Below are 26,709 nucleotides of genomic sequence, written 5' to 3' on the forward strand. Positions count from 1 at the left end.
TTCTCTGCGTTTAATTATTTGGTGTTTTACGTTGTACATGGAGGATGTTTTTGCAGAATTCTGCATGCAGAATCTCAATTTGGTGTTTGTCCCATTTTGTCTCTCTCTCTCTCTCTCTCTCTCTCATTATTTCTCTCTTTCTTTCTTTCTCTCGCTCTCTCGCTCTCGCCCTTCCTTGTTTAACCTCTCCTCAAATCCCTCCATGTTGGGATTCAGCAGATTTGGTGAATCTCTGTGACAGCGTTTTGCTGCTCAAGTTTAGCGGTTACTCCAGTTCTGGGAGGGGAGAGGGTCTGAGACCTCCGTCTCTGAGTGAGTTTGACACCCTGTCTGTTTGACCTCCCCGTCTGTTTGGAAAAATGTCTGTTGAGAGCTTAATGAATCTCCACAATTTGCTTTGAGCCAGCTAAAGACTGGTGTTTATTACGGAGATTTGGGCAAAGAAGTCTTTAAGACGACATTTACTTCACATGGATCCCAGATTCCTCCATTATATAGGCCAGTTGCTACTTGGCTCTGGGACTGAAATTAGTCTTAAGATTGGCTTTCTGGAAACCAGATGTCCTTCTCCAAAATGTAGCTCACATGTTTTTATACTTAAGCTGTGTGATTGAGGTCTAAAATAGGAGGCCCTTCTGAGTAAACACATGAAAACCTCCTGTCTGCAGGAACACAAGAATCAGCCCCCACTTAATGAACACATGAATCCACGTATTCCTATGTACTTACCCCACTTACATTGCTCTTTCTCTGTGAATACAGAGAAGCTGATTTTAGAGCCAAATTAATGCTGGGAGCAAGTCTTCAGTAACAAAGTGCTGTTACTGGTGCTCGACTGGTGTCCATGTGTGTGGCTCTGTCTGCCTGAAGGAGCCAACTCCATTGTGAACTCACACACACACACACACACACACACACACACACACACAGACACACACACACACACACACAGACAGGGACAGGGACAGGGACAGGGACAGGGACTGGTGCAGTGGCATGGTGGGCGGCCAGGGCTAATTGGCTAGATGGAGGGGGTTGGAGTGTAAATCTCACTATGTGCAGGAGATGGTGACACCCCTCCACTGGCACTTTATGGGCACCGGGAGGGGAGGTAGTGGGCGGAAGGCGGACAGCGGGTGGATCCAGGGCACTGAGGCTGGCATTGTGATGGGGACTGAGGACTCTGAAAGGACCCTTTGTCAGCTAGCTTTAAAATTAGGCAGCTAGGGAAGGAGGGAGAAAGGGAGAGGGTGGCAAGAGGACCTGGAGAGTGTGAAATAGAGGAGAATAGGAGAGGGAAATCTGAGAGAGGTTTAATGAGAATAAACAGAGCCCCTAATCGTGATGTTTGTTTCTTTTTCTGGGAAATGCTTGGCAAACCTGCTTTAGTCAGGGGGATGATTTTTATCCAAACTTCTGTCAGTTGATCTGTCATGAGACTGGTCACTGTTTGCTTTGCCCCGTGACTGTTGACCTTCTTTATCTATGAGAGATTTAAAATGGAAAAATAGGTAGTCTCTAGACAGCCTAAACAACCCATGATACAGTACCTGTCTGCTATATCGGATGCAGACATTTTTATGATACATAGTTGTGTCAGAAAGGTTCAGGCACCATGTGAGAGGTCATTTTCATGATGTCCCATAGACATTAATGACCAGTGCTGTCAAAATTCAGTTTTTCCTGTGTTTTATATAATATTGTCACAGATGACGAAACTAACATTGTAAAAGTGTGACAAAATGTTATCCATGTTATTTCCTGATAGTTTCTGGTTGAAAATACAATCTACACAGGCCCTTCTAATCAACAGGTTTGCATGGGCAGGAGTTACTGCTTTCCATGGTGAGATCCCCATGCAGTAAATTGGTTATTCTACAAAGGGTTGGTCAAAACAAGCATTGTGATTGGCTTAGAACGTGTCTCAACCATACTAAAGAACCTGTTTAGCACGGGTCAGCCTATGACTTAAAATGGGAATCTTGTTTTCTGTTACATCTGAGAAATCCCATTCATACGTCACATTTAGAAGCGTCTGCCGTCTGTGAGGCCCATCGACACCCAGCCAGTTAGCTGGAGCAGGACGGAATGGGACCCAGAGCCTTGGGCAGTGACACGCCCTATTTATCTGCCACGGTACAAGCTACAGCACAGGATTAGAGCCACACAATGGGGCAGTAACACAGATAGGAGGTGCACTGTAATGGCCATGACTCCATTAGACTCTACCTTTAAATAATTCACTCAGAGCCACAGAAATACTTATTCCTTATCACTACACTATTTAGTGTCTGCGGACATGGTAGCATAAATCCATTTACAGTTACCCTGTAGAGGATGGGGATAGACAGTCTTAGTCGTGTAGCCAGCACCTTCCTAATATTGCGATGCAACCCCCCAACGCTCAACACAGGAAACTGTTGAGCGTGAAAAACCCAGAAGCGTTGCAGTTCTTGACACACTCAAACCGGTGCACCTGGCACCTACTACCATACCCTGTTCAAAGCTTGAATATTTTGTCTTGCCCATTCACCCTATAAATTGCCACATACACAATCCATTTCTCAATGTTCAAGGCTTAAAAATCCTTCTTTAACCTGTCTCCGCCCCTTCATCTACACCTCTTAGACGTTCCATTTCACAAGCTTGTTTATAACTCTTAAATTAGCTGGATTATAGACCAAATGGAATGAGGGAAGGGGAAAGAGAAGGAGTGAGAGAAAAGGATAAGAGCAGGAAGGAGAGGGCATGAGATACTCTGGAGGAGAGAATGTTTTATTCTGATATGTCAACCTCTTATTAGGCTGCTGTATGTTTAGACTGTAGAATGGCTGCAGCTTTTGAAACTTTTTAACATCCTCAAGGCCAAGAAATAATGGAGGTTCTAGAATGACAGAGGTTACACTGATGGAGGGTTTGAAAATAGAGGAGTAGCTCTTTATAGGAGATGGTGTATGGTTGTAGAATGATGATGGGGTGGCGGTTCTTTCTTCCCCCTAAATATTAGCTGACATGAGCCCAATATAATAAAGCTCCCAGAAGGCCCTGGGGTATGGGTGTCTTCTACGTTATTGTCTCTTTGACAGAACTGTCGCCATCAATGATCTCCTCCTGTACTATGATAAGGAGAGGAGGGAGGGAGAGTACGAGGAGGACAAGAGGGGTAAATCAAATCAAAATCTAATGAAATCTAATTGTATTTGTCACATGCGCCGAATACAACAGGTGTAGACCTTACAATGAAATGCTTACTTACAAGCCCTTAACCAACAATGCAGTTTTAAGAAAAATACCCCCAAAAATAAATAAAAGTAACAAATAATTAAAGAGCATCAGTCTATAGGGAAGGGAAAGATAAGGAGAGAGTGAGATGAGAAGGGAATAGAGATGGAGAGAAAAGAGAAGCTGAGGAGTGTGAAGGGTAGAAAGAGAAAAAAAGAGGAAGAGCGAAGGGGAGAATTAGAAGGGTGGATGGGGTAAAGAGACCGATACAGATTCTCCCCATTACAGAACAGCTCTAGCTTTGACCAGATGCCATTGACCTTGTGGAAATAGATCAGTTTACAAGGAGCTAACCTTCCCCGGTGTGAAACCAGGGGCACTAAGCCCTCCAGATGTTCCCTAGGTAATCTTCCCACCCCGCCCAACATACCTCATCCTCCCCCCATTCCCCCCTCTGCCCAGTTCCGTATGTCTCTCAGACTGATGGCTATTTACTGTATAGTCACGAAGAGCATGGCTCTCTTAAATACCTTTAAAAGATCTCAGTGATTTAAAAAAAAAATATTTAAACAACCTTTTTTTTTTTTTTTTACTAAGCAAGTCAGTTAAGAATAAATTCTTATTTACAATGACGCCCAACCGGGGAACAGTGGGTTAACGGCCTTGTTCAGGGGCAGAACGACAGATTTTTACCTTGTCAGCTCTGGGATTCGATCCAGCAACCTTTCGGTTACTGGCCCAACGTTCAAACCATTAGGCTACCTGCCGCCCCGAATGATTCGTAATGATGTTTGTCTTTTCGTATCAGGTTTAAAGGGCCGGATTCTGAAAGTGTCACTGATTTAAGCCACCGGTCCAGCAACACCAAAGTGATTGTTCATGTTGGATCGATTGGGCTGATAGTAAGTCTGCACAACAGCTGTCAGGCTTGCAGCCACGCACTACAGTACATGCTCCAGTACTCACACACAAACACAAATGTACCCACACTAATGCACATACATGCTCACGTGCCTACGCCTTTTCACACAAATATGACCCCTGGACTCACACTGAAACACTAATTCACATTTATGTGCATTCATGCACGATATCACCCCTCTAGACTTACACACAAACACGACCACACACAAAGGGAAGACTAGAGAGATCAGCAACACACCCACCCACACAGTAAAATATATATATATATTTTTTAATGTGAACTTGAGTGTGTTCGCCCCACTAATGGTTTCTGGGTGTTGAATAGAATGACAATCGCTCCCAGCAATAAGCAGGATGAAAGAATATCTATTTTTGCCCAGATTCTGACAGTAGAATGGGGCTACAGACCTACAGTATTCCTACGGAGCCATAGAATTCTCTGTTTACAGAATCTGTGACGTGGGGGTTGTGATGGTATGTGTGATTCCTCCGTTCCTCTTTCCTCCTGGGATTAATCCAGCTCTGTACTGGGTTGAATCAGATTCAACATGGGCTGATGTAGTGACCTTCGCTCTGCAAAGCCTCGCTGTCTCAGGGACATTTCCATTGTCCTCATCTGCTCTCTAGGCTCCTATACAGCTTCTACAGCTCTGAGCAACACTTTCACTAGAGATCTGTCTGTCTGTAAACAGAGCTGGACAAGGCTGCTCCTTTTCTCTCCTCTCCATGTGACAGATAGGCCTAGATCTAATTATAGTCATGCGGTTGGCTCAGTGTTAAATTCAAATCTACCTACCATCATATCTAAGTCAATATGACACCAATGCTGATGAAAATGTGCAAATAATGTTAATTGGAGGTGCACAACACACTCCCTGCCACTCGTCATGATCTGTCAGACCGTTACGGAGAATCCCTATGCCGGATTTTTGACAGGGTCGTTAGCATTAGGGTTCTCAGATTTTTTTTTTGCCCACTCCTAACTCAAATTCTAGGTGTCGGATTAAAACGAGGCTATTTAGTCCTACCTCAGGCCAACAACCTGAAAGGATGGGACATCACCACTTAACACACCCTATAACTCTTCTGATGTCAAGTCTCACACACCCAAATACCTCTCTGCAGCTGCCACCACAACCTCTATTTTCTGCGACTTACGTTCCATCCCTGCAGTACAGATGATAACCATTGCTATAAATGCTAAAAATCCATTCTTACTGAAACATATATCACTAGTTGGCCTATCGCTCTGTACTGGTACAGATCTACTACTCACACCACTCCTCTCAGGATCCCTCCCCTTGATCCATCTTCCTCTACTTTCTTCACTGCCTCAGCATATGACAACTTCTGCACTACTCTAACCATGTAAAACTCAACCTGCCTCTCTTGCACGGGACATTTCTGATCCCCAGCCCCATTGGCACCCCTACAATTAACACATACCACTACTTTCCCCAATGCTACCTTTGTCTCATGCCCTTCTGCACACTTCTCACACCTAGGATCTCCCTCCTACACACTGCTGCCACATGCCCATAAGCTTGCCACCTGTAACAACGTAATGTATTCGGCACAAAAGCTTGTACAGGATAACTTAAATATCCTAACATCACTTTGTCGGGGCAAAGACTCAACATCAAAATAACAGACAGCGACACTTCTGTTTCACCACTCACGACACCCTGTCTGCGCCGCACCAAATGACGAGCATCACAAACACAGAGAATCTTCCCCTTCAGTTGGTCAACCTTTACATTTACTGCTACCCCAGTAATCACTTCTTTCAATGAAAACAGTTCACATTTCTTGCCCCCATTCAGTTAACGCCTAGTGCCTTCTCACCTTCTGACCAGCAGAAACACAAACAATTATTACAAGACCACTTCTGGTTACCCTCACCGATTCCACAGTACCAAACTCTGTTTTCACCCACCCTGAAACCACAAATGGATCAGCCAAAAGGCAAGGGTCCACTTTTTCCAATAACTTCACTCCTACTGTCACAGACTCATCTTTATCCTGACCCTCGGTGCAAGCCTAGGGCTCTGAGAACTTCACCACCGATACTTCGCCCTCATTCACTTCCATTTCTCCTGTCTTCAGCTCACTCTGCGTACACTTTCTACCATTCTTGTTTAACAAATCATCTCCCTTTTTTCTGCCATTTTTAACTGACTCAAGTTCACCATCTTCCTCCCTCTCTTTCTTAGACCTCCTCTGCCTCTCTTTTTTCCTCCATTCCTCGTCCGTATTCCAAGTATACGTTTCCTTATGATAATACTGCACTTCTCCTGACATACATCTTGTTCTTGCTTTCTCAAGGGACGCCATTTAACCGTCTGTCACAATCTCTGTACAATCAGCACGAACCCCTCGGGATGTAGCGCTCAACAGTGCATCCCACTTGTAAAGCAGCTGCTTCATCTTGATGTTCTTCTTTTTCAAAAGCTACCGCAACGCTTTTCCATTTAAAACAAGCGCGCTCTTCCAACCACCATCCCTGTGTCGATAGCTCACCACATGTGATTCGTGGTGATCTGTGTCCTCCAGCTTGCTGTCATCACCAGACTGTCCATTTAAATATCAATCAATATATTCAATTTATTTATGAAGCCCTTCTTACATCAGTGTAACCAGGAGGTGAGGCCTTTTTTAAGCTTTATTTAACAAGGCAAGTCAGTTAAGAACTAATTGTTATTTTCAATGGCCTTGGAACAGTGGGTTAACTGCCTTGTTCAGGGGCAGAATGACAGATTTTTACCTTGTCAGCTCGGGGATTCGATCTTGCAACCTTTTGGTTACTAATCCAATGCTCTAACCACTAGTCTACCTGCCGCCTCATTTAGCACAGTAAATTCATCAGGCTTAAGCCATGTTTCAGTCAGGCCAATCATATCATGATTATGATCAGTGATTAGTTCATTGACTATAACTGCCTTGGAAGTGAAGGATCTAACATTAAGTAGCCTCATTTTGAGATGTGAGATATTATCACAATCTCTTTCAATAATGACAGGAATGGAGGAGGTCTTTATTCCAGTGAGATTGCTAAGGCGAACACCGCCATGTTTAGTTTTGCCCAACCTAGATCGAGACACAGACACGGTCTCAATGGGGATAGCTGAGCTGGCTACACTGACTGCTAGTGGCAGACTCCACTAAGCTGGCAGGCTGGCTAACAGCCTGCTGCCTGGCCTGCACCCGATGTAATTATGGAGCTAGGGGAGTTAGAGCCCTGTCTATGTTCATAGATAAGATGAGAGCACCCCTCCAGCTAGGATGGAGTCCGTCACTCCTCAGCAGGCCAGGCTTGGCCCTGTTTGTGGGTGAGTCCCAAAAAGAGGGCCAATTATCTACAAATTCTATCTTTTGGGAGGGGCAAAAAACAGTTTTCAACCAGCGATTTAGTTGTGAGACTCTGCTATAGAGCTCATCACACCTCTTAACTGGGAGGGGGCCAGAGACAATTACTCGATGCTGACACATCTTTCTAGCTGATTTACACGCTGAAGCTATGTTGCACTTGGTGACCTCTGACTGTTTCATCCTAACATCGTTGGTGCGGACGTGGATAACAGTATCCCTATAAATCAAATCAAATCAAATCAAATGTATTTATATAGCCCTTCGTACATCAGCTGAAATCTCAAAGTGCTGTACAGAAACCCAGCCTAAAACCCCAAACAGCAAGCAATGCATGTGAAAGAAGCACGGTGGCTGGGAAAAACTCCCTAGGAAAAACTCCTGAGAAAGGCCAAAAACCTAGGAAGAAACCTAGAGGAACCAGGCTATGAGGGGTGGCCAGTCCTCTTCTGGCTGTGCCGGGTGGATATTATAACAGAACATGGTCAAGATGTTCAAATGTTCGTAAATGACCAGCATGGTCAAATAATAATAATCATAGTAATTGTCGAGGGTGCAACAAGCACGTCCGGTGAACAGGTCAGGGTTCCATAGCCGCAGGCAGAACAGTTGAAACTGGAGCAGCAGCATGGCCAGGTGGACTGGGGACAGCAAGGAGTCATCATGCCAGGTAGTCCTGAGGCATGGTCCTAGGGCTCAGGTCCTCCGAGAGAAAGAAAGAAAGAGAGAAAGAGAGAATTAGAGAGAGCATATTTACATTCACACAGGACACCGGATAAGACAAGAGAATACTCCAGATGTAACAGACTGACCCTAGCCCCCCGACACATAAACTACTGCAGCATAAATACTGGAGGCTGAGACAGGAGGGATCAGAAGACACTGTGGCCCCATCCGATGATACCCCCGGACAGGGCCAAACAGGCAGGATATAACCCCACCCACTTTGCCAAAGCACAGCCCCCACACCACTAGAGGGATATCTACAACCACCAACTTACCGTCCGAAGACAAGGCCGAGTATAGCCCACAAAGATCTCCGCCACGGCACAACCCAAGGGGGGGGCGCCAACCCAGACAGGAAGACCACGTCAGTGGCTCAACCTACTCAAGTGACACACCCCTCCCATGGACGGCATGGAAGAACACCAGTAAGTCAGTGACTCAGCCCCTGTAAAAGGGTTAGAGGCAGAGAATCCCAGTGGGAAGAGGGGAACCGACAAGGCAGAGACAGCAAGGGCGGTTCGTTGCTCCAGCCTTTCCGTTCACCTTCACACTCCTGGGCCAGACTATACTTGATCATAGGACCTACTGAAGAGATAAGTCTTCAGTAAAGACTTAAAGGTTGAGACTGAGTCTGCGTCTCTCACATGGGTAGGCAGACCATTCCATAAAAATGGAGCTCTATAGGAGAAAGCCCTACCTCCAGCCGTTTGCTTAGAAATTCTAGGGACAATTAGGAGGCCTGCGTCTTGTGACCGTAGCGTACGTGTAGGTATGTACGGCAGGACCAAATCGGAAAGATAGGTAGGAGCAAGCCCATGTAATGCTTTGTAGGTTAGCAGTAAAACCTTGAAATCAGCCCTTGCCTTAACAGGAAGCCAGTGTAGGGAGGCTAGCACTGGAGTAATATGATCAAATTTTTTGGTTCTAGTCAGGATTCTAGCAGCCGTATTTAGCACTAACTGAAGTTTGTTTAGTGCTTTATCCGGGTAGCCGGAAAGTAGAGCATTGCAGTAGTCGAGCCTAGAAGTAACAAAAGCATGGATTCATTTTTCTGCGTCATTTTTGGACAGAAAGTTTCTGATTTTTGCAATGTTACGTAGATGGAAAAAAGCTGTCCTTGAAGCAGTCTTGATATGTTCTTCAAAAGAGAGATCAGGGTCCAGAGTAACGCCGAGGTCCTTCACAGTTTTATTTGAGACGACTGTACAACCATCCAGATTAATTGTCAGATTCAGCAGAAGATCTCTTTGTTTCTTGGGACCTAGGACAAGCATCTCTGTTTTGTCCGAGTTTAAAAGTAGAAAATTTGCAGCCATCCACTTCCTTATGTCTGAAACACAGGCTTCTAGCGAGGGCAATTTTGGGGCTTCACCATGTTTCATTGAAATGTACAGCTGTGTGTCGTCCGCATAGCAGTGAAATTTAACATTATGTTTTCGAATGACATCCCCAAGAGGTAAAATATATAGTGAAAACAATAGTGGTCCTAGAACGGAACCTACACTCGCCAGTTTTAGCCTTAGATAGCACCATCTTCAGATTAGCCTTAACGTCGGTAGCCCTGCCCCCTGGTAACAGTGTATGATCGCTGGATGATTCGTTTTAAGTCTAATACTGCTGGTAATGGAGTCGCCAATGACTAGGGTTTTCAATTTGTCTGAGCTAATGGTGGGAGGCTTCGGCATCTCAGACCCCGTAACGGGAGGAGTAGAGACCAGAGAAGTCTCGGCCTCCGACTCGCTTAATGGGGAGAACCGGTTGAAAGTTTCTGTCGGCTGAATAAGCGACACCGGTTGAGCATTCCTACAGCATTTCCCTCCAGAAGCCATGATAAAATTGTCTGGCTGCGGAGACCGTGTGAGGGGGTTTATACTACTATCTGTACTTACTGGTGGCACAGACGCTGTTTCATCTTAAATGACCCTTGCCTAACAATTGCGTCTGAAGCTGGGCTTGCAGCACGGCTATCCTCGCCGTAAGGCGATCGTTCTCCTGTATATTATGAGTCGAGCGACTGCACTTAGAAGGCATCATGTTAATGTTACTACTTAGCTTTGGCTTGTGGAGGACCTGACGAACCACGTCCGGGGTGAAAAAGTTGAATGAAAAAAGTTGAGTGAGGGGAAAAAATATAAAAGGGTAATTAAAAAGTAAAAACCTTAAAGTTGGTAGGTAGCAAAGTAGGGTTAGCAACAAACCGCACAGCAGCACATAGAGTGTCAAGATACTTTGTTTATGACAGGGTTTGTACCATAATGGTTGACGTCACCGCCCTGGGATCTAAAGGTCCTGATTTCGCCTCTCGGAGGATACGTTTTGACCATTCTCTGTCGTGTATAGTTTGGACTCCCCCGCCCATACCAGTCACAACACACACACACACACACACACACACACACACACACACACACACACACACACACACACACACACATACACACACACACACACACACACACACACACTGGGGCACACACGCACGGTGTGTACTTATTTTCAATTATTAGATGGCTCTTCAAAGTGCATCGTTGAGTGGCAATGAACAGGGATTGTGATGTGTGTATTACTTTGCACGTCTTGCTCTACGGAGAAGAGAACAGTGGAGACTGGAGAGACCAACTCCCAACTCTCAAGGAATGCATCATTACCCTCATCTGTCAGATACACTCCACCCCGCTCCACTCCACTGTTTAATGGCAGGGTGGCGGATTGTGTTCCCTGAAACGCGTATATACCAGCAGATTGACAGAGCCCCGGGCCCTCTCTATGCACTTGTTTATCTTCTGGTCCCACTGGAACATCTAGCTCCTCGGCTGCGCGATATCAGAGAAGACAACCATTATCCCGGGAAACATTTGGATGACCACCTCTAAATCAGCTCGTCTGTGTCCGCTTGGTGTATCCGAAGTTGTTTCCACCAAGGTGCATGACAAGGATGTCAGGGGGAGAAGTATGTAGCACAGCCCTCTGTTGTTGCAGAATACCGAGCACCTAATGTAACAGTCAGTAATGTATGTAAATAGTTCATGGATAGGCTACATGTTGATTATTTGTTTATTTTCCCGGAGCTTGCGTGATTTTCTTGTTAGAAGAGATCAGGGAAATGTTTTGCAGCTTGCTCCATATTAGCTTAAATTAGTTTCTGGTTTTTCGCTTCCCTCTGGAAAATCAGCTGTTAATATAAATGAAATACTAATAACTACATTATTTCTATTGACATTTGTCATTGTGTATTTTTACTTTACTTTACTGTATTGCTGTGTTATGCTGTATCATAATGCTGTATAATAATGTTACATAATCACCTTCCGGTGTAAAAAATAAATATGTTTTAAGTGAGAAGCAGGCATTGGTCTGAATCCGAAAAAGAAAGGAAATTCACGTGAGCAAAGCAATGCGAACATCACCCATGCTCTACCAAGGTTTTCCAGTACACAGCTTTGACCTACTACAGTAGCTATGTTGGTCTATTGACTTCCAACAATAGGTTGCTTATTATTCAAACCGTCTCAAACAGTCAAATCCATACTCTTCAGAGGGATATTGGACTTTACATTGTCCTGCTATTTAAATCATGTGTATATCATTAGGCTATTGTGAGTTTGTATTATTGTAGCATCATCATCTTTATTGCAAAATAAATACAAATACACACAAATTTAAGCTACATAGTAATTTGACTGAGGTAATGAACTGTCCATTTTAGTGTCCGTCTTAGTGTTGGGTTGGAAGAATGCAATACATTACCTTGTATGCGGTACAAATCACATTATTGTGAGTCAGACAGTGCTATCATATCAGTAATCCCGCTTCGTTCTGGGAATCATGTACCTTCTTTTCAGGGAAGGGAAATGGGAAAAGGTAGTAAATGTGGGATTTTCATGGAAACACACCAGATATCCCAGTATTAAGACCAAGCCAGAGTTTAACCACAGTTTCAAAACCCACCTAATCTACAGCGGTATTAATAAGCTGTAACCTCTAGCATAGTGACTAACCGAGTTATTGAGCTATTTTCAATAGCGGTGATTGTGAAAAGCTCAAACACTTTAGGCACTAACTCAAAGCTTTGTTGTGACATGAGCCGGTTAAGACTCAGTATGCCGTCAAAGGCGGTTTTAGTTGTGAAATTGGAGCTATAGATGTGAAAGTGAAGTAGAGTTCCAGTATGACTGAATCAGCTCAGAGGAGGGAGCTCTGACCTGTAGAATCTACTGAGCCAGTGCTTTCATTTCCTTTACAGCAGCACCCACTGCATCCCATACAGAGAGAGGATTAGACCACAGTCAAGGACTTACCAGAGGACACAGAGATATACACACATACTGCACATTAGGCTTCATTTAACACTACAGCTATGCTTGTACTTGTGCACAGTTTGCACACATTAACATTATTGCTCTTAAGTATTATCCTAACACACACACACTGCCCAGTCAGGTGGGTTTGAGTGTGTGTGTGTCTGAGTGGGGCAGTTGGTGTGTGCCTATAGTGACAGCAGGCAGGGAGTCTTCATAAACCACACATCTCTGTATGCTAATCAGAGACCTCCCATTGACAGGGTCCTTAATGTGGGACGTCAAATGTCAACAAAACCAGAAACCCCCAGGGGAGGGCTCTGTCATTCGCCTGAGTAAATGTTATTCACGTTTTATGGCAGCCACACACTCAGCCACCATAACCCCCGCTATGTAACTACGGCTCACCTTTTCTGTCCGGCAGAATTGCAGACACCCCTTCACACAGTCCCCGAGGACCTCTGCATGGTCAGTGATGGCGGGAGCAGAGTGGGCTCTTACGGACAGCAGGGTGGAAGGCCTTGTTTGCATCCTAATCAGTTTGAGGAGCCTCTTAATCAGTTTGTGTGGTGGTCTGTATTCATTAAGGCTAGACAGCACTGACCCTCCAGCTGAGGCAACTGACCCTGGACTGGAAGAGACCGTTCCATATTACTTAGACTGGACCACCTGGCTATCTTTGTCTATCCTGAACATGACAAATGACTGTAGAGAAAAGTGAAACAGACCTACACTGTAGATTGCACTAACATAGATTTAGCATGCTCCTGGACTTAAGTAGTTCACTATTTTACAATATGATGTTAGATGGTTCCTCACCTTGATAGTAGTCTATGGGCCAGGATAAATTGTAATCCATAGTTCGGTTTTCTTTAAACAGTCACTACAATCTTCAGCTAACTTTAGCCACCGCTAGCTAAAAATATATGGAAGTGATGGGGGCATGACCAAAATCACCTGAAATCAACTCAAATAAACTCCATATTTGGTTTGATGTTGCTTCAAGGTGATTTGGACATAAAATCCATTACCATGGATTTTTAGCTAGCGGTGGTTAAAGTTAGCTGAAGTTTGTAGTGGCTGTTTAAAGAAAACCGAACCATGGATTACAATTTCTCCTGGCCCATAGACTACTATCAGGTTGAGGAACCATCTAACATCATATTGTAAAATAGTTAACTACTCTTTTAAGTCTCTACTCTGGAACTCTCTCCATTGAACATGCTCTTAAGTTCAGAAGTAGGTCAGTGTCATTGAGATTGTCTTATTTTGACCCTGCGTCCAGAAACCCTCAGTCCAGCAGCTGTGCTCTGTTAATTGTAGCTTTCTGAGAATTGTCAGTGGTGTCACTGCTAAATATAGTCTATAGGTGAAGGAATTACACTTCTGAGTGTTGTTGATAGGGTCCAACTAAATGAGTCAGAATGTCTCGTATGGATGGGGCTTAGGTCTTGACTTCAGCACAGACGTCATGTCATTTACATTTTACAGATAAGCAGGCAAGAGATCCTTCTACATTCCAACTTTTCTCATTACACTCAGTATATTTCAGTCAGCCTAACCCTTCACTTACTGTGCAGCCTTAACCTGGATATTTAAATGTAGCCTACCATTCAAGTGTGTTTTTAAGTACTGAAAGACTGTTAGAGGAATGTACACCAGAGCAGGGAAATACACAGACATTTAAGTGTACTGTAAAGTCTAGAGACTGTAGGTAATGGTTTAGCCACTGTAGTTGTATTGCGATTGTATCAATTCCTTCCTGCCTTCCCAGCTGGAGATTCCGAGGTGTAATTAAAGTGTTGTATTATCGTGATTGGTGTGATCTGTATGGTAGATCATGCATTATTCATCAATGCACCAATACCAGGATTTTCACACAGGCAGGATAGACTATACCCACGCTCATTATACATGCACACAGCCTCATGAATATTTATTAGTCTTCATCCAACAATCAACATCAATCGGGCGATGCGCTTAGTGATTCATTATTACACAGAGAAAATGAGGAGCATGTACTTCCTTCAACGGGGATTTAGCATCGCTCTGAAAACATGCTAACGGTGGAAACACATTTTTCTACAGATATAATGGTATCTGCAAGCTAAGATGGTAATTGCATAGTAAGTCCTATTAAATGGGTAATGGAGAGTAATAAAGACAAATTGGTTGATTCAATTGGTTAAATTGATTAAATTGGTTAAACTGATGAGTCAAATTACTGGGATGTTTTCGTAGAATAGAATACATTTCAAACTCTTTTCACGCACTCACACACACTCACTCACTCAGCACCTGTTCTTAAAGATAGTGACCACTCTGATTTGTGACTGGAGGGACGTGTGTGTTGAGGGACACTCCTTTTTCACCTCAACTTGGTCACCTGAAAGGATTAGAGGTTGTGTGTCACGCTACACACATGCACGCATAATCAAAGAGACCCCACTGCATGGCTGAACTCACTCTCAAAGTTAATGGATTCATACACTGATAACTGCAGAAAACAGGTTGCACATGCTCGCTCTCAAAGTCACACCCATATACATTCAGAGCAAGCACCACACACACGCCTTTACTGAGTATCTCCTTACTGCAGAGCTTTTATGTAGCCTAACCTTCAGACTTATGTTTCCTGCATTTGTAAGCTAAGGGGCGACTGGCTGGAATGGGTAGTGATGGGGGACGACAGGGGAAGATTTAAGGGGTGGTAGGGGAGGTATTCGAGGCCAACGGAGGGGAAGGAAGGGGTATGAAGGAGGACAGACAGGGGGACAGAGAGAGAACGTGAGGACCCAGGCTGGCTGCTCTGCAGGGCTTACAGTATCTGATCCTGTTGGCTTTGAGCCTGTCAGTCTGTCATCGGAGGAGGGGAACAGGGAGTTATCTCTGAGTTCTCTCTCTCCTCTCTTCCCTCGTTACATTCTTGCCTTCAAATGATTAATGCAGACAAGGCCATGCTCCCTGCAAGGTGGGAGATGCTGTATCTGTATTACAGGAAGCATGTTAATCTGTCATGTATTGATAACACATGCTAGCATCTGTACTACATCGAGCTGTTCTGACATCTTTATGTGTCAATACATGTAGGCTACTGTACTCAAGTCTAACATACAGTGCCTTCGGAAACTATTCAGACCCCTTGACTTTTTCCACATTTTGTTACGTTACAGCCTTATTCAAATTTTTTATCCCTTTCTCTCCCTCCCTCCTCTTCTCCCTCTGTCCCTGTCGTTCACCCCTACAGAACATCCAAGTGGTGGAGCTGCAGCGGACCCGTCTGCGTGATGACATCAAGGAGTATAAGTTCCGGGAGGCACGTCTGCTGCAGGACTACACAGAGCTGGAGGAGGAGAACATCTCCCTGCAGAAACAGGTTTCTGGGCTCAAACAGACCCAGGTGAAGAGCAACACCACTACACCGGGGAGAGGGCGGCTGGGGGGGGGGGGATGTGGGACAGTAAGGAGAATAGGTAAGGGAACATCATCCTGAAGAAACGGGTCTCATTGCTCAACAGAGGGTTTGAGTTGGGGCTAGATGGGATGGGGGAAGGGAAATGAGATGACATCAACCCATCAAGCATTTCACTTTTGTATTCAGCGCATGTGACAAATAAAATTGGATTTGATCTTTACAACACAGGAGGTTGGTGGCACCTTCATTGGGGAGGATGGGCTTGTGGTAATGGCTGGCGCGGAATAGGTGGAATGTTATCAAATCCATTAAACACATGGTTTCCATGTGTCTAATGCCATTCCATGCACTCCGTTCCAGACATCATTATGCGCCATCCTCCCCTCAGCAGCCTCCACTGCTTTACATGCACTCTCTTGCTTCTGTAGGCTACTCCTCCACTCACACTCCATTATGAACCCCTCCTCACTGCGTATAGCTCAACCTGCTCTTGAGGCCTAGTTAACCCAGGCTCTCTGAACCTAGGCTTTGCACTACTGTCTACCACACACCCCAGTCTATGTGCGACTCACAGTTGTCCATGTATACACACCATAGACCTCTGTCTGTCTGCACTCTCCAGTGTCTGCTGCTCACATCGACCTGGAATACACTGATTTAATTCAGATTATAGAAACCACGCTCAGATTTAATAAAGAGATAAGCTTTTATGTGGAGGCCTATTTGCACCCGGAGAGAGAAGGAGCGTGTCTGAATGTGACACAGTTTAATATATTGTTTCTGGTAATCCCCACTTCTAGACAGTTTTCCCTCTCCGTAGGCCACAGAGACGGAGAGAGATGTGGTGTTGCAAAGCAAATACTCTTGAGTTTAATTCACACCAATGGCAAGAGTAAAACCAGACACAAAATATAATAGAATTTACAAATAGGGGGATTTCCTTTTCGAAATAGTTTTTTTTTTATGTGGGAACGGCTAACACTTCACATTCCGTGTATCCAGGGATTATGTTTGTTAAATTTAAAGGCATGATTTTAAAACAGAAGGCTGTAGGCCATAGTTTTAATTGGCAAATGTAAGATTACAGTACCAAATCCTATTTAAATGAAAAGCCAATTTTGCACTTTTAAAAAGCCCTCTTTTTATGGTGACAAAACGAGTTGATTAAACCAGTATGGTATCCTATTTCCATTTCCCCTATATAAGCCCACCTTTATGCTTTTATTAACACCTACCTGTCTGTCCCGCCCCTACAGGTGGAGTTTGAGGGTCTGAAGCACGAGATTCGTCGTCTGGAGGAAGACACCCAGTTCCTGAACAGCCAATTGGAGGATGCAATCCGCCTGAAGGAGATCGCTGAGCGACAGCTAGGGGAAGCCCTGGAGACCATCAAGACTGAGTGCGAGCAGAAGGCCGCCCTGAGGAAAGAGCTCTCCCACTACATGAGCATAGGAGACTCTATGTACCACAGGTATACAAAACAATTAGAGGCACCAATTCCATCTGTAACACCTCATCCATCAAAACCCTGTACAATATAATAAAAAGCATTATGAGAATAACTGTGAAATTCATGTTATCATGTTCTGGTCCTCTCCCTCTTCCCAGCCCCCTCAGCATTTCTCTGGATGGGCTCAAGTTCAGCGATGACGCAGCCACGGAACCCAACAACGATGAGGCTCTCCATGGTTACGAGAACGGCTTCAGCAAGCTCGCCAACGCCATCGCTGAGGACAACCGTGCGTCCACGCCCAATAAGGGTGACCTGTTCCGCCCCGTCCCCAGCCTGGTAGACGACCTGCTGAGTGAACTCAACATCTCTGAGATCCAGAAACTCAAACAGCAGCTGCTGCAGGTACGTAGAGAGTGAATTTGAGTATGTCTGTGTGTGACTGTGCATGAGAGGGATAACAGTCAGGAATATCCAGCTGGTACAGCTGTAACCATAGCTTTTCATTCATTCACTGAATCTGTTACACTGTGTATGATATGAATGACGTCAAGGTTTGAATTACACATTGGTATTAAAATATTCAAAACAAACTTTGATATCTTCAAAGCCTACGGGAATGTCGTAATTTGTTAATTTCGTAGTGCCCAGTACCCTCAGTCACCCTCGTAATTCAAATGTTTGTTGGGAGTGGGGAATAGAAGAATGGACTATTGACTGCACACTGTGTGTAGACTCACTTAATATACACTTTCCCAGTGTATTTGAAGGCCCAGTCTACACACACTAACATACATGTAAATTAGTTATGGCGATCCTATCAATATTCTCTTCTGAGATCCAATAACGGTGTACATCAGAGTGACCTGACCAATGCAGTTAGTTCCTATTTATAGCCTAGTGGTCAAATAGGAGCTAAGTGCAAAGGTCAGGTCACTCTGAGGAAGACGTTAGTCACCTGTTCTCATTCTGTTCTCATCCTGTACAAGGGATTAGTGTGAGCTAGAAAAATGATCTGCCTTTTATGTTGAGTGCTCCAACTGCTTTCTGCCATGAAGAAGTCCTTTTAAAAGTTTTTCTTTGTAAGCCCTTCTCATGTTTTATGTCAACGTTGTTGAGCACCCCTCCTTTCCTGTTTGCTGAAGCGAAGGCCCACCCGAACGCTGTACATCAATCTTCCCCCGCAAGGGTCCAGAAGGATATTTATTCAATAGTAGAGCTGTTGAAAAGGCTCAATCTATCACTTATTGATTAAGTGTCATTGGTTCAGACAAGCCAAAGGGAGATCAAAGTCAATTACAGCATAGAATCAAAAGCAATAAAACATCATAGAACTCCAATACTTTAGGTTTACACATAGCAAATACTGATGAGAGCTTTTCTATCTCAGCCTGTAATGATCTCTGTATAGCCTCATCAGCTCTTAGAGCCTACATACAGTACCATCCATTGGAATCAGAACGATTTCCTTGACAACTCTGGAAGCCAAGCCTCTTGTTGGAATGTGAAGTCGGTCGGTCGACTCGGTCAGTCAGTCAGACAAGTGTTCAGTGGCTGCATGCCCCCCCCCCAACCCCGTGGAGGCCACACACATGAGGCGCCACCACCGGTGGATCTGCCATCTGTCAGAACATCAGAACACCACAGCTGTCTCCATGGCTATCAGTGTATACTGGTTGGATACCTGTGGGTGAAAAGACTCAAGTCCCCCCCCAACACATCACAATGAGGTTGTCACCAGGTTGCTTCTAGGTCACCATAGCATTGCCTTGGTATGAGTACCATGGCATTTAACCCGAATCCGGTCCTTTGATACTGAATTTCTGAGGCAGCAGCAGGCCTTAGTGTTCAGCATTAAGCCAACATAGTGTCAACCAGCCCTTTGGATCTCCTCCTCTGGCCGGAATTGCAACAGGGAAACCCAAACCTCTACTCAATAATTCAACTGCTCTGATGCCATTCTCTCTCTCCTCATTCTATTGATCACAGACTGATTAATCAATCCCAGACATCCGCTCGCAGCAGGTCACCCTGCTCCTCATTTACAGCAGAATCAATACTCCCACTGTGCAATCAGATCCAAAATGGCTGCCGTGGGAGTATGATACCCACTCATGCGAACCAGTTGCCCTTTTACATAGTAGGCCCAGCTGCCCATATGCCTTTTACACATTTAGGTCACGTCCATCTACATTAGAGGGTGGAAGATGAGTCCTAGCTGTAAGCAGCAGGCATCTTTAATATGCCAAACATCTACTCTGAGGAAATAATTTGATTAAGACACTCCTCAAGCTTGGCATTACCAAGATGCTTGTCAAGGTCATCAACAAGAATTAGGGAGGGGAACAGATTGAGGGCGGGGTGTGGTAAGGGGGGGCGGGGTATGGAAAGCTGTATTCTGTAAATTAAGCTGTAAATTAAGTTTGTATATACTTTCCTTAAAAATACAGTATGCTGAGAGCTAAAGGATCCTTTCCTGACTGTTCATGTCTAAATATTCTAGACAGATATTTATTAAACCATTTCCTCCTTTTGAGTCCTGTCATCGAGGCACATTCATCCCAGCTGAATAACAGAGTAAGATGAACAGTGATACTCATCTATTATTGACACACCATCAGCCCCTGAAAATAGCTGGGTGCCTCTGAGGCCTGCACTACTCTGTATGAGTGCTTGTGTGTGTCAATGGACCCAGCTCTGGTCCCTCTGCCAACACAGAGTTGAACCCATTCCAGACTTCTCCAAGGTCACACAGGCTCTGAATTGGCACAGAGACACACTGTCTTTGGTTACATACTGTAGTGTCCTTAATGAGTCCTTCAAACCACCAGAGATATTATCTGTTATATTGAAAAACAGCCACCATCATCCTTCAGGACTTTAATTTGCATTAGGTATTCTGAGACAGAGAGGGATAGAGCAACACAAGGAAATGGGAAGATTATGTCTGCATAATTATGTCTGAATTCTAATGTTTATCAATTGTCTGTCACTTTTCTGTCCAGACACTTACCTTCCCAACTTAATAAATCTGTCTTATTTTCTGTCTCCCCCGTCTAGATGGAGCGTGAGAAGGTGTCTCTGGTGTCCACGCTGCAGGACTCCCAGAAGCAGTTGGAGCAGGCCCACGGGGCCCTGGAGGAGCACCAGGACAAGGTCAGCCGTCTCACCGAGAACCTCAACGCCATCCGGAGGCTACAGGCCAGCAAGGAGCGCCAGTCAGCCCTGGACAATGAGAAGGAGCGCGACAGCAACGAGGACGGGGACTACTACGAGGTGGACATCAACGGACCTGAGATTCTGGAGTGCAAGTACAAGGTAATTGAACATGTATACACACATATATACTCTATGCACACACAAACACACACACACACGTTTGTTTTACTATCCTTGTGGGGACCAAACAATTGATTCCCATTCAAAATCCTATTTTCCCTAAACCTTAACCTAACCCTAACCTTAACTCCTAAACCTTAACTCCTAAACCTAAAATAGCCCTTTTCCTTGTGGGGACTGGCAAAATGAATTTTCCTTGTTTTACTATCATTGTGAAGAATTTTGGTCCCCACAAAGATAGTAAAAACACACACACACACACACACACACACACACACACACACACACACACACACACACACACACACACACACACACACACACACACACAGATATTGAAGCTATTCCTGAAACTCTGCCTCTGATGAGCTCAGGTTGCGGTGTCGGAGGCAGGTGAGCTAAAGGAGGAGCTGAAAACCCTGAAGGCAGAGTACCAGTCCTGTCAGTCACACTACGAGGAGGAGCGAGGCCATCTGGAGTCTCATGTCACAGCCCTTGGAGAGAAGCTGGCCTCTCTGGAGAAGACCAGCCACGTGGAGAGAGAGGAGAAGGCCAGGCTGGAGAAGGAGCTGCGCAAGGTGAGAAACATATTTTTATTTTTGTGTTATATTGGTGAAATCTGTAGTTATTTTTTTTACTTTTCTCTGTGTATGAATTGTGTATATATTTTTTTCTCATACTTGCAAACCAGATTTCTCACTAATGACTGGTTTATTAATTGATAAAGTGTCTCACTTTCTATCTGTAAAGGTGAGTGACGTGGCGGGCGAGTCCCAGGGCAGCCTGAGCGTGGCGCAGGACGAGCTGGTCACCTTCAGCGAGGAGCTGGCCACACTCTACAACCACGTGTGCATGTGCAACAACCAGACTCCCAACCGCGTCATGCTCGACTTCTACAAGCAGGGCAAGGGCGGGCGCACCAGTCCTGAGGGTCGCGGCCGCCGCTCCCCCATACTGCTCACTAAGGGCCTGTTCCCCGTCCCCGAAGCTGCCGACAGCGCCCCGTCCCCTGTCTCCTCTCCCCCCTCGCCCCGGGAGCCAATGAACGTGTACAACCTGGTGGCCATCATCCGGGATCAGATCAAGCACCTCCAACTGGCGGTGGACCGCACCACAGAGCTGTCCCGTCAGAGGATGGCCTCTCTGGAGCTCGGCACAGTGGCTGATAAGGACAAGGAGGCCTGCATGGGGGAGATCCTTAAACTCAAGTCCCTCCTCAGCACCAAGAGGGAGCAGATCGCCACCCTGAGGACCGTGCTCAAAGCCAACAAACAGGTCAGATACTGAATCTCTCTGTTTGTATCTCCCTCCCCTCCCCTAATAATCAAAGTCAGGAGACTGAGGCAGGGAGGTGGCTGTCTGAAGCGTGTTCAGCTGTCACAGCAAATGCACTGCAGCTAAGAGTCATAACAAAACACCATGTAGATACAGCTGGTGGCTGTGAGTGTGTAAAAAATGTGATAGTTAGGAAAAGATGAATGCTCTCTAAAGCAGACACACCCTGCCAGCCCAGAGCCCCAGTCTGTGTGTGTCCAGTTGTTGGTATCTGGTATTTTATTAGGATCCCCATTATCTGTTGCAAAAGCAGCAGCTACTCTTCCTGGGGTCCACACAAAATATGAAACATAATACAGAATGACATAATACAGAACATCATTAGACAAGAACAGCTCAAGGGCAGAACGACATACATTTTTAAAAAGGCACACGTAGCCTACATATCAGTGCATGCACACAAACTATCTAGGTCAAATAGGGGAGAGGCGTTGTGCCGCGAGGTGTTGCTTTACCTGTTTTTGAAACCAGGTTTGCTGTTTATTTGAGCAATATGAGGTGGAAGAAGTTCCATGCAATAAGGGCTCTATATAATACTGTACTTTTCTTGAATTTCGGGACTATGAAAAGACCCCTGGTGGTCTTTGCCTGGTGGGGTAAGTGTGTGTGTCAGAGCTGTGTGTAAGTTGACTATGCAAATAATTTGGGATTTTCAACACAAAAGAAGAAGTCTGGAGCTGGTGTCAGCTCTTTGAAGATGGTGTGTGTTCCTCAGCTCCTGAACGTGTGGAAAGACTCTCAGATGAAAGCCTGTCTTTTAAAGACACACCTGTAGTCTTTAAATCCAGCCAGCTCCCCAATGAACTGCTGTGCAAGTAAACCTTCAGAGGTCACAGCACTAAAACGGACTACAATGACATAAATCTGCAGGAACAAGACTCAAAATGGCCGATTGCAGTTGGTCTGACCCGTTGTTGTGTTGTGTCCCCCCTGCAGACGGCTGAGGTGGCACTGGCCAACCTGAAGAGTAAGTATGAGAACGAGAAGGCCATGGTGACGGAGACCATGATGAAGCTGAGGAACGAACTCAAGGCGCTGAAGGAGGATGCCGCCACCTTCTCCTCGCTCAGGGCCATGTTTGCCACACGGTAAGAGGAATGCGCTATCACACTTCCTGTTTAAAACACATTAGGAACACACTATCACACCTGTTTAAAACACATTAGGAACACACTATCACACTTCCTGTTTAAAACACATTAGGAACACACTATCACACTTCCTGTTTAAAACACATTAGGAACACACTATCACACTTCCTGTTTAAAACACATTAGGAACACACTATCACACTCCTAGTTTAAAACGTATGTTAAAAACAAGTTATCTCGCTCCTTGGCCACACAGTAAGAGAGTAGTCAACGATGGTCCAAGAACAGACATTTACATATGCTCTCTCTATATACAACGGTAACAGATTCATCTGTCCACATGAGATCAGGCTTGAGACTTTATGTATTCTTTATGTTTGCCACACTACAAGACTCAAAATGGCCAGAAACAAAGAACATTCTTCTGAAAATAGTCAGTCTATTCTTGTTCTGAGAAATGAAGGCTATTCCATGTGAGACATTGCCAAGAAACTGAACATCTCATACAACGCTGTGTACTACTCCCTTCACAGAACAGCGCAAACTGGCTCTAACAAGAATAGACTGACGAGTTCCAGAAGAAAGTAATTTGTTTCTGGCCATTTTGAGCCTGTAATCGAACCCACAAATGCTGATGCTCCAGATACTCAACTAGTCTAAAGAAGGACAGTTTTATTGCTTCTTTAATCAGAACAACAGTTTTCAGCTGTGCTAACATAATTGCAAAAGGGTTTTCTAATGATAAATTAGCCTTTTTAAAATGATAAACTTGGAATAGCTAGCACAACGCGCCATTGGAACACAGGAGTGATGGTTGCTGATAATGGGCCTCTGTACGCCTATGTAGATATTCCATAAAAATGTGTCGTTTCCAGCTACAATAGTAATTTACAACATTAACAATGTCTACACTGTATTTCTGATAAATGTTATGTATTTCAATGGACAATTTTTTTTTTGCTTTTCTTTCAAAAACAAGGAAAATTCTCAGTGACCCCAAACTTTTGAACGGTAGTGTACATATCGTGTATTTAGCATGTTCATGCTTTAAAAACCTGTTGCCATGAGATTAAATGGAAAGATTGATTGTCCAAAACACCTATAAGTCCCGGTGTCCATCTGGACACTTTTAATATGTTAACCTACCAGTAACACCACAGAGACACCGTCCTAACACCACAGAGACACCGTCCTAACACCACAGAGACACCGTCCTAACACCACAGAGACACCGTCCTAACACCACAGAGACACCGTCCTAACACCACAGAGACACCGTCCTAACACCACAGAGACACCGTCCTAACACCACAGAGACACCGTCCTAACACCACACTCACAACAAGGTCAATCTCTGTTTAACAGCACACGCCATATTTACCATATGGTAACGATGTGTCCATAACATACTTTTAATATCACACAGGTTTAATAGGAGTGTTGTTTTTCTCTGTGCATCTGGGCCAGTGGAGGATGGCCATAAAATGGACACATCTCTAATCTGTATGATAATAATGCTATGACGGAGAAGCAGTGTTTTTGACCAAGTGTATCAGATGAAGGGGCTACGTTAAAACCCCTTGACCAAGTGTATCAGATGAAGGGGCTACGTTAAAACCCCTTGACCAAGTGTATCAGATGAAGGGGCTATGTTAAAACCCCTTGACCAAGTGTATCAGATGAAGGGGCTATGTTAAAACCCCTTGACCAAGTGTATCAGATGAAGGGGCTACGTTAAAACCCCTTGACCAAGTGTATCAGATGAAGGGGCTATGTTAAAACCCCTTGACCAAGTGTATCAGATGAAGGGGCTATGTTAAAACCCCTTGACCAAGTGTATCAGATGAAGGGTCTACGTTAAAACCCCTTGACCAAGTGTATCAGATGAAGGGGCTACGTTAAAACCCCTTGACCAAGTGTATCAGATGAAGGGGCTATGTTAAAACCCCTTGACCAAGTGTATCAGATGAAGGGGCTATGTTAAAACCCCTTGACCAAGTGTATCAGATGAAGGGGCTACGTTAAAACCCCTTGACCAAGTGTATCAGATGAAGGGGCTATGTTAAAACCCCTTGACCAAGTGTATCAGATGAAGGGGCTACGTTAAAACCCCTTGACCAAGTGTATCAGATGAAGGGGCTACGTTAAAACCCCTTGACCAAGTGTATCAGATGAAGGGGCTATGTTAAAACCCCTTGACCAAGTGTATCAGATGAAGGGGCTATGTTAAAACCCCTTGACCAAGTGTATCAGATGAAGGGGCTATGTTAAAACCCCTTGACCAAGTGTATCAGATGAAGGGGCTATGTTAAAACCCCTTGACCAAGTGTATCAGATGAAGGGTCTACGTTAAAACCCCTTGACCAAGTGTATCAGATGAAGGGGCTATGTTAAAACCCCTTGACCAAGTGTATCAGATGAAGGGGCTATGTTAAAACCCCTTGACCAAGTGTATCAGATGAAGGGGCTATGTTAAAACCCCTTGACCAAGTGTATCAGATGAAGGGGCTATGTTAAAACCCCTTGACCAAGTGTATCAGATGAAGGGGCTATGTTAAAACCCCTTGACCAAGTGTATCAGATGAAGGGGCTATGTTAAAACCCCTTGACCAAGTGTATCAGATGAAGGGTCTACGTTAAAACCCCTTGACCAAGTGTATCAGATGAAGGGGCTATGTTAAAACCCCTTGACCAAGTGTATCAGATGAAGGGGCTATGTTAAAACCCCTTGACCAAGTGTATCAGATGAAGGGGCTATGTTAAAACCCCTTGACCAAGTGTATCAGATGAAGGGGCTATGTTAAAACCCCTTGACCAAGTGTATCAGATGAAGGGGCTATGTTAAAACCCCTTGACCAAGTGTATCAGATGAAGGGGCTACGTTAAAACCCCTTGACCAAGTGTATCAGATGAAGGGGCTATGTTAAAACCCCTTGACCAAGTGTATCAGATGAAGGGGCTATGTTAAAACCCCTTGACCAAGTGTATCAGATGAAGGGGCTATGTTAAAACCCCTTGACCAAGTGTATCAGATGAAGGGGCTATGTTAAAACCCCTTGACCAAGTGTATCAGATGAAGGGGCTATGTTAAAACCCCTTGACCAAGTGTATCAGATGAAGGGGCTATGTTAAAACCCCTTGACCAAGTGTATCAGATGAAGGGGCTATGTTAAAACCCCTTGACCAAGTGTATCAGATGAAGGGGCTATGTTAAAACCCCTTGACCAAGTGTATCAGATGAAGGGGCTATGTTAAAACCCCTTGACCAAGTGTATCAGATGAAGGGGCTACGTTAAAACCCCTTGACCAAGTGTATCAGATGAAGGGGCTACGTTAAAACCCCTTGACCAAGTGTATCAGATGAAGGGGCTACGTTAAAACCCCTTGCTGGCTAAGTCTGCTGATTCCCATAAGAAGCAGGTCAAAGGGTTTCCCTTCTAATCCCTACCTCAGTCTAGACTGGATTACTACCTCAGATACACTGTACTGCACTACAGTCTCAACGTGGACTCAACGTAGTCTCACCGTACAGTAGTCTTCCTC

General features: G+C 44.7%; 1 protein-coding gene across 1 annotated transcript in view; it reads left to right on the forward strand.

The window, feature by feature from the left end:
• Positions 1-26,709, forward strand: part of LOC115168410 (protein bicaudal D homolog 2) — an 88,380-nt gene that overhangs the window by 46,089 nt on the left and 15,582 nt on the right. Inside the window, exons 3-9 of the mRNA XM_029723655.1 lie at positions 15,784-15,936; positions 17,208-17,422; positions 17,560-17,806; positions 20,462-20,719; positions 21,115-21,318; positions 21,491-22,015; positions 23,012-23,163. Coding sequence (XP_029579515.1) covers positions 15,784-15,936; positions 17,208-17,422; positions 17,560-17,806; positions 20,462-20,719; positions 21,115-21,318; positions 21,491-22,015; positions 23,012-23,163 — 1,754 coding nt within the window. The remainder of the gene's footprint in view (positions 1-15,783; positions 15,937-17,207; positions 17,423-17,559; positions 17,807-20,461; positions 20,720-21,114; positions 21,319-21,490; positions 22,016-23,011; positions 23,164-26,709) is intronic.

This window comes from Salmo trutta, chromosome 30 (assembly GCF_901001165.1).
Source record: "Salmo trutta chromosome 30, fSalTru1.1, whole genome shotgun sequence".
NCBI lineage: Eukaryota > Metazoa > Chordata > Actinopteri > Salmoniformes > Salmonidae > Salmo > Salmo trutta.